Here is an 8566-nt window from a genome sequence, read left to right on the forward strand (position 1 = left end):
AAGAGGTAGAATGTAGGTGGTCTCTGTCAGCTTCTAGCACAAGCTTTATCTTTATATGCACCAACCTCTGGGTCATAAAGAGATGAGTTAACCCAGTAAAGAGAATCAATCAGCCTTGTTTATGAGAACTAGCCAGCAATGCTGATCTGAATAGCCCTTGGTCTGCTTGCTATTTGACTGATCCATTATTCTGTACGAGATTTATTTATATTGAAAAACACATAAGACGTTGCAGTGCATTTCTGTTGTAGAGCTGAGGATATTAAATCCAGACATTCATCATTCAGTCCACTCAAACATCCTCGCAGGGAAATTCAATGGAAACACACCAGACGGGGATTTCACCTTCTGTATTGTGCTTAAGTAATTAAACTACTGTACTGAACCTTTACAATATTTCTCATGAAATACAAAAGAAAACATTACTGTACATTACTGGCTCGTCAGGAAACGCCTCATGCACATGCACTACATACACACCTACACACATGCATTCCTTCTGCCACTCAGGTTACCTTTAAAAGTACCCCAGAAATGTCCAACATAAATACAAGTGCTATGAAATCACATCAGAACAACAGATTTACATTCAACCTCAACGCACTGCCATCTGAAACACGGGCTACATATAATATTGGAATAGTCCTAGGGGAATGCAATAGCGGAGCAGCCTTAAATCTACAAAAATAACTTAAAAGTGCAGGCTTAACCTCATGTACAGTACCAAAAGATGTTTGAGCTTCTACGCTTGCTACACATCGTTCTGCGGTTGGTTCTCAAGATGTCTCTTACCTGTAATCTATACGATGCACCATCATTCTTAGACAAACAGAGAAACAAACAACCTTACAAGCTATTAATACGGATCTTTTGGCATGCCATTTTGGACGTTCAACACTTAAATAGCAAGTGTTACTGATAATACTCTTGTGCTATTCGAATGTAAACTCAGTAGTCATCGTCCTCCTCCTCCTCCTCTTCTTCTAGCACCATGTCAAGGTCGTCATCTTCATCATCGTCATCCTCCTCCTCTTCCTCCATTTCATAGTCAATGGGAGCGCTGAGCACCAGCTTAGTCTGGTTGATCTCACTCTCGTTGTCTGGGTTGACTTCAACCTGAGTTTCAATTATAAAAACTGTATAAATTAGTAAGAAATAAAGTTTCAGTTCAATACATTCTACACTGGTCTCATCTTTTGAAGAACATGATCTGTGAGAAGCATTTTACACATATTACACAAGTAATGGCATGATAGCAGATGCTTTATGGTTCTTTACTTCAGGGGTAGCAGGTTCAGTTGGGTTCTCCTCAGATTGGGCATTGATCATCGACTTCAAGGCGCCTTCTTCAAACTGGTGAAAACAAGCAATTATCAGGACAACTATTTAAACACAACAAAGGTGTCAAAAGTATTCACATTCATTACTCAGTTAGCAGTGTAGATACTAGGGTTTAAAAAACTTCTATAAAAGTTTCAACTTAAGCTTTTTACTTAAGTAAAAGTGTAAAAGTACTGGTTTCAAAACTACTTAAAGCTTAAAAGTAAAAGTAATGTAAGGAAAATATATGCCAAACGCTTAGGCCACACCACAGGACACTATAGTGCACTACCCCCTCCCCAAAAAGCATTTTTGTAAAAACCAGAATGACTATAATATTATATTAAAATGGTCAAATGTTGGGATGCACTAGGTTACCTGTTTCAGCTGCATATCTGCCCATTGAAAATTAATGCATTTTAGTAATATGAAATATATTAAAGGAGCATCTTTGTGAACTACTGAGCATTAATATGCGTTTCATGGACTGGACAATATGATAAGTAGTTGCCTATAGGTATTGTAATGGTGCAAAAAAATGTAACTTCAGAGGCATGTTATCAATAACCTTTATTGGAATGTAAATGTGGTGCTTTGTTGGGACATTTCATTCGAGTTTTCTTAAGTCTCTGCCACGGACTTCTTCATACTAGGCATCTACATACGTCTGCTATGTCCTTGCTGGAGTGTGGCGTGACATGCAGGTGCGATGGATCGCTTACAAACCAATAGGATGTAAGAATGACATATTTTTAAACTTCTCATCCAACCACAATCAAATTCACACTTTTTTGGATGGCGCAATTTATCTGGATAGCCTTTTTTTTTTTGTTTCTTTTTGTTTTGAACGATGACAAGCCAGAATGAAAACAAACAGAAATGAAACGTAACAAAGCTATTTTTTAAATGTAAGGAGTAGAAAGGACAGATAATTGCATGAAAATGTAAGAAGTAGAAGTAAAAAGTCAGCTGAAAATAATTACTGCAGTAAAGTACAGATAACCAAAATTTCTACTTAAGTAAGGTAAGTATTTGTACTTCAATACTTGACACATCTGAAACACACTGATCATTCTAAATATGTTCCTTTATTTTTCCTGTAAACAAAAGATTTGAGGTCAATTTGGGTTTGAGATCAATGAGATGATTGAGACATTTCAAGGTTCACAATAATGGATGGGAGTAGCATATCTGACAGTAACAGTGCTGCAGCCACCTAATTTCACCAAAGATTTTCTATGGAGCTCAAGTTAGGCGACTGTCACGACCACCCCAGAATCTTCCAGGACTTGTTCTGAAACCAACCCTGGGTGGACTTTGAGGTATGCTTGGGATAATTTACCTGCTGGTCCAAGAAAATCCAAACATCAGGTTCCTTGACAGGAAACAAGGCAAGATGTACTCTCCAGACACTTGACTGAATCCATCTTGCCCTCCATACACTGCAGGTTTCCAGAGCCAGAGGAAACCTGCAAAAAAGCAGCCCTAGAGCATCCCAGAGCCACCGCCATGCTTCACTGTAGACAGGGTGTTCCTTTCAGTGTATACTTAATTCTTCCTCCGCCACACACACCACTGATCCATAGGTCAAAAATAAGTTCCAGTTTGGTTCATTGCCCCACAGAACAGAATTACAAAACTTTCAGAAGACGTCCTGGAAGATTCTGAAGTGTTCGTCACAGTCGCTTAACTTTAACCCTATAGAAAATTCTGATTTAAAGAAGAAAGGCCACTGTCCATGAGAAATGGGCAAAGATTCCATAGGAATTCTGTAAGAAGCTGGGGCCATGTTTTGCAGCAGCTCATAACAGCAAAACAGTGCTCCACTAAGTACTAAAGACACTGGTCATGAGGGGGTTGAATAATTCTGAGACAGCAGTTGTCATCCATGTGCATTTTGTGTTGCACATGGAAAGCACTTGTTATATTAGTTGTGTTGAGCTATTTAAATGTTAATGTATTTAAAAGTTCATACATTTTGCTAAAAAACCTCTGAACTGATCTCCCTATACAATACATTTAAGCATGTGCCTTTACCTATGATCCTGTAGAGGTTTTTTAATGATTTAAGTCTGACTGTCTTAGACTGTTGTTTTTCTTTACAGCTCTGATTCTATCATTAACCACAGTCAGTCACATGGTTTTACTATTTTCTCATGTTCTAAGCTGTTTAAAAACTCTAGATGTAAATGTCAGGAATAAAAGTTAAAATTATGGTCAATCATCTTTCGATCTTTCGATCGCAAACACAGATGTCTTCAGTGTATCACACAAATAATTGTCCTTTCCTTGGAAGAGACTCATGAAGGAGACTGTATAAATACAGTATAATTGTTACACTTTACCTTAAGTCTGTTAAGCTGATCCTGCAGCATGACTTTAATTTTCAGAAGAGTCTCCTCTTCCTTTTTGAGCTCCTGCAAGCGACTCAGCATGGTGGATGAGTAGATTTACAGCATTCCTGCACCAAGGATGACAGTTAGGATCTGGCTTTTGTTCATGGACATGACTAGAATACGTTTTGATCTACTGGTGGGAAAATATAAAGAAATGATTATTATTACAAAGTGTTGAGGTTTATTCAAATGGCTAACTAGCACTTAGAAGAACGTAGATGTTCAGAACACATTTCATCTAATAAAACATACACCTGTTCACATACACAACTATTCTTTATCTTCCCCCTGTTCAGTTAAACAAACAACTAATTGCCTTGAACATGTTCTGTAGAAACATTAACTGTGACCATTGCAACTGTTAATGTAATTTATTAAGAACTCATATGCTGATCATAAGTTTGTGTCTTATATAAAGAACTGAATGACTGCTGAGAACTGATAAATATGGTCCTTGTCTGATGCTTAGCAACTGTAAATATAAAGCATAGCTATATACATATGAGCCAAAACATTATGACCACCATTATGACCAATTTAATAAGAACTCATATGCTGATCATAAGTTTGTGTCTTTTATAAAGCACTGAATGACTACATGTACTGCTTGTCTGATGCTTAGATATGCTTGGCAACTGTAAATATAAAGCATAGCTATATACATATGAGCCAAAACATTATGACCACCAACTTAATACATGCTAATATTAATATGCAGAATCATAAACAGACCCCTCTGCAAGACCGCTGAGGGTGCCCTATAGAATCTGGCACCATGATGTTAGCCGAGATCCTTTAAGTCCTACAAGTTCAGAGGCTGAGGCACAAAATCTCGACTAATCTGGACATGACTAAACCTGAGGACAGTTTGTACTCTACAACTCTGGCAGGTGGTAAGGTAGCTAGATAGCTAGAATCTAACGAGAGACATAGCCATAAGCTAACGCTGGCTATCAAGCCTACAGTGCAGTTACACGAACCCCAAACTGGCTAAAAAGTCAACACAGCACGTATTATCGGTCAGCTCGCAGCCGCACACACTTACACTTACTCTATGTTACTTCACCGTTATGAACGAGCATAATTGTAGGAAGATGCCTCAGTGTTTTTAGAGCAATCCATGCACTTCTGCGGAAAGAGTCACGTGCATAGCCCCACGCATGCGCACTGAAGAGAGGCGGGCGGTAGTCTGATTCTCGCATGTCGTCTTACTCCCTGTTCCCTAGTAGTGGGTTATTAAGGTCGCAAGATCACAGCTTCTACACCCAGTAAAGAACTACGTGTCCAACAGCTGTGTAGTCCATGCTTTAATCCCAGATGGAACTGCACTGTTTTTAGTGGTAGAAACAGGAATGTGTTGACCTGCTCAGAGCACTACATAGGGACTAGGGAGTCATTTGGGATTGAGCCTTGGAAACTACAGCCCGCCATATTTCAGTGCAAGTATTTAATTAAACTTTGATTTAAGTACAGTTATTGAACTTTTTTTTTTTTTACTGATAATAAAACTGACATTAAATTGTTTATTAGATGACCGATATCAGACATATTAAACTGATGCCGTTTTAAAAATGGAAAGAAGACTTTTATTTTGAAAACACTTGGCATAAAAAAAGTCTAGTTCACAAGTTCTCTAGAAACCTTAAAAACATGCCGAAGCAAAATTTAACAGGTATATAAGAAATAAACATTAACACCTGACCCTGTAATGCCAGTCATATTACTGTCCATTGCAGTAGTTTAACAGCAGCCTTTGCGAACATTATTTGATTATTTGGATGAAGTTTTGCGAATCTGCACATTACATTTGATATGCAGGCAATGTGAACAATCAGCAAAGGTGCACTTTTTTATTGCAGTTTGGCTTACATCTTTTTATTTATTTTTTATTATTATTTTTTTTATAAAGGTTTATAAAATACATTAATAATTTACATATAAATGTAATCTACTTAACTCTTAAGAGGAGGGTTTTAGTAAAGGCAGTTGTTCTGTATAGAAACATGACAACTAAAAAAATAAATAAAAAATAAATGCTTAAATGGTTGTTTGTCTGTGTAAAAATGGGCTTTAAATACAAGGAAAAGCACTTGCCAATGGTTCTTTGTGCCCCTTTGTGGGGCCGTGGTGGCTCAGCGGTTAGAGCGCCGGGCTGTTGATAACAGGGTTGTGGGTTCAATTCCTGGGCTTGGCAAGCTGTTACTGTTGGGCCCTTGAGCAAGGCCCTTAACTCTCTCTGCTTCCCAAGGTGCTGGAGTTGGCTGCCCCTAGTTCACTACCACAGATGGGTTAAATGTGGAGGATGCATTTTGCTGTACAGTGACAAATATGTGCACCTTTACCTTTAAACCTGTTAACAGAACAATACAGTCCCAGAAATGGTTGGGCTATCCCAGTCACACAAGTCAGGCCCTTTTTGCTTAGAGTGTATGAGTATTTTAAGCAATATTTAAAATATGTATGTATAACATAAATAGTTTACGGCTTTTATCGCTGTTTTTTTCTACAAAGATTCTGCACTGCAAAAAAATTATAAGTAGAATAATTATAATACATCTAGAAATGATGTCTAATATTTTTCCTTATGGGATTGTTAGAATATAATTCAAACATTTTTTACACATTTGTTACACATTTTAAGTAATGTTTGATCCTACTGTACCAACACTTACTATGTGCTACTGCCCAGCGCAGTCTGTAGGGTCTATAGAGGTTACTGCTGTAAATATCATGTCACTCTCTGACCCCTTGTGGTTGGATCAGTGATGCAGCTGACCACAGAGAGGGAACAAGAGCAGCGCAGTCTCCACCTCTCCACTTGTCTGCAGGTCTCCTAACCTGCATATGGGGAGATGTTTGAAGTGGCAGGTGTCAAGCCTGTAAAAGCAGGGAGCCTAATCTGTTTCTAATGTAATTCATGTTGTAAAGTCTACTGCTTTGAACACAGACTTGTATATGATCCTTAATGTCACATTTTCTTATATAGAAAAAATATGTTGCTGCTGTTATGCAAAAATAAATACAAAAAACAAAATGGTAACTTTGCACTAGAAGGAAAAATGGTCTTAACTTTCAGTCATTTTAGAGCATTTCTTCAACCAGACAAAAAACATTTAGCATTTAGAACCATTGCCTTTGAAGAAGCTTTTTAAAAAAGGTGTAGGACTATCTTTGTGGGACAAATAGGAGGACCCATGCACTTTACACATGCATCCTGTGTGTTAGAGGCCGAGAATTAGTCACATGAAAGACATAGAAAGACAGGAAGTCTGGCATATGTGTGCTGGAGACCATGTTCCATCCATTGTTCCCATTCCTGGATCTTTGTATTTGACTTTCTACCTGAACTCATCAGCGGAGCCTCAGTTTGGGTGTATGGGATGAACACACACAAAAAAAGCCTGATAGCCCCGTGTCCAAGCAACACACAAGGCGAGGTCAAAATTAAGAAAATTGCTTATTTAGACAAAACACAAATAAATCACAGATGGAACTCATTGATGTAAACCAGATCTAAAAGCACTCTTAATCAGTCTCCAGAAATGTTGGGGGGAGCCCATTAGGGTTCTTTTATAGGATTCCTTGACTAAATCCATCCAGATGTGTGTGTAGATAATCAGAGCACATAAGCTCAACTGGAGGCAGCGAGTAGAGCGCAGCCAGCCGATGAGACGTACCTGGCTTTAACCCACGCATTTTCACATGCCATGTCTGAGCTAATTATGATGGCTCGTCCATATGACATATAAAGATATCTGAGACACAGAATGGGACCCTGATGAATGTGGTGCTGATAGATGTAGTAGGAACCGGGTCCTTCTCTTTACTAAGACAAATGGCATAGTAGTATTAGTAGAATGTCAGACAGTGTCGGACAGAACACGCCCAAACACACCCTCGGCCAAGTGACACATTTTGTCTTTTGTTTTTCAGCAGATCATAATGTGCGGTCACTCTGCATTTAATAAATAAAAATATAAAACATAAAACTTCTCAGTGTGGGATGAACAAACGTCTCGGCACCTCACAGAGTCAGTACTTAATCACACCCCCTTTAGCAGAAATCCCAGCATGCAAACACGTTTAATAGCAGCTCAACTAAAAAAAAAAAATACTCCCCCCATTTGTCTTTGCAGAAGGCCTCTAGTTCTAAAGTTTAGGTCAGGGAGTCGACTGTGAGGGGAACTCCTGAAGCTTTAGTTTGTGCCCTTTCAGGTTCAGAAGTGGGCAACAAGGGCCAGAGTCTAGCACAATTTGCTGCTTTCCCTGCTCTACTAATCCTTGTTATTAACATGTGAGTTGATTAAGATTTTGAGGTTAAGGAGCTTGAGCAGAACACACACAAAACTGTGCAGAGAGAATCCGGCCCTCCAGGACCAGAATTGCTCACCTCTGCATCAGGTAGTCTGTAGTGAATTCTGAAGTTTATTTTGGATTGTATTCCTGGTGTAGTAGTTATCCTTTGCCAGCTTTAACATTTTAACAAACGGTTTGAAATTTTTATCCAAGGTTGTTTGCTGGTATTTTTTAGCATCCAGTCTTTAGTCCACATGTGCAATATTGCCCAAGCAACTGGCAGCAACACAACCCCAAAGTATGATAGATTCTTCCCCATATTTTATTTGGAAAGATGTTCTTTGCAGTTTCTTGTTTTCTTTGCAGTTTCATACCTTTGCTGAGTTCAATTTTGACATTTGACTTTTGGCATCAGTCCCAAAACAGCACCCAAACCCATCTGGCTTTAATGGCTCTGGATGTTCTGGAGTGTACTTTAATCACAAGTTTTGTGACAAGGTCACTGGTAAGGTTTCCTTGTTAGGACTGTTCCATGAAGATTATACAGGAACAGT

General features: G+C 38.6%; 1 protein-coding gene across 2 annotated transcripts; it reads right to left on the bottom strand.

Annotated features, from left to right (window-relative positions):
• Positions 1–318: 318 nt before the first annotated feature.
• snapc5 (small nuclear RNA activating complex, polypeptide 5) lies at positions 319–4875 on the bottom strand. 2 transcript variants are annotated; one of them, XM_072694803.1, is made up of 4 exons: positions 4768–4875; positions 3666–3781; positions 1279–1353; positions 319–1116 (listed from the first exon to the last, which is right to left on the bottom strand). In XM_072694803.1, exons 2-4 carry the CDS (start codon positions 3753–3755, stop codon positions 949–951), a joined length of 333 nt encoding a protein of 110 aa, XP_072550904.1. In that variant the 5' UTR covers positions 3756–3781; positions 4768–4875; the 3' UTR covers positions 319–948. The 2 variants fall into 2 exon arrangements, with proteins under 2 accessions (XP_072550904.1, XP_072550905.1); XM_072694804.1 differs by having other exon boundaries at positions 4762–4869.
• Positions 4876–8566: the final 3691 nt, after the last annotated feature.

This window comes from Salminus brasiliensis, chromosome 13 (genome assembly GCF_030463535.1).
Source record: "Salminus brasiliensis chromosome 13, fSalBra1.hap2, whole genome shotgun sequence".
Classification (NCBI taxonomy): Eukaryota; Metazoa; Chordata; class Actinopteri; order Characiformes; family Bryconidae; genus Salminus; species Salminus brasiliensis.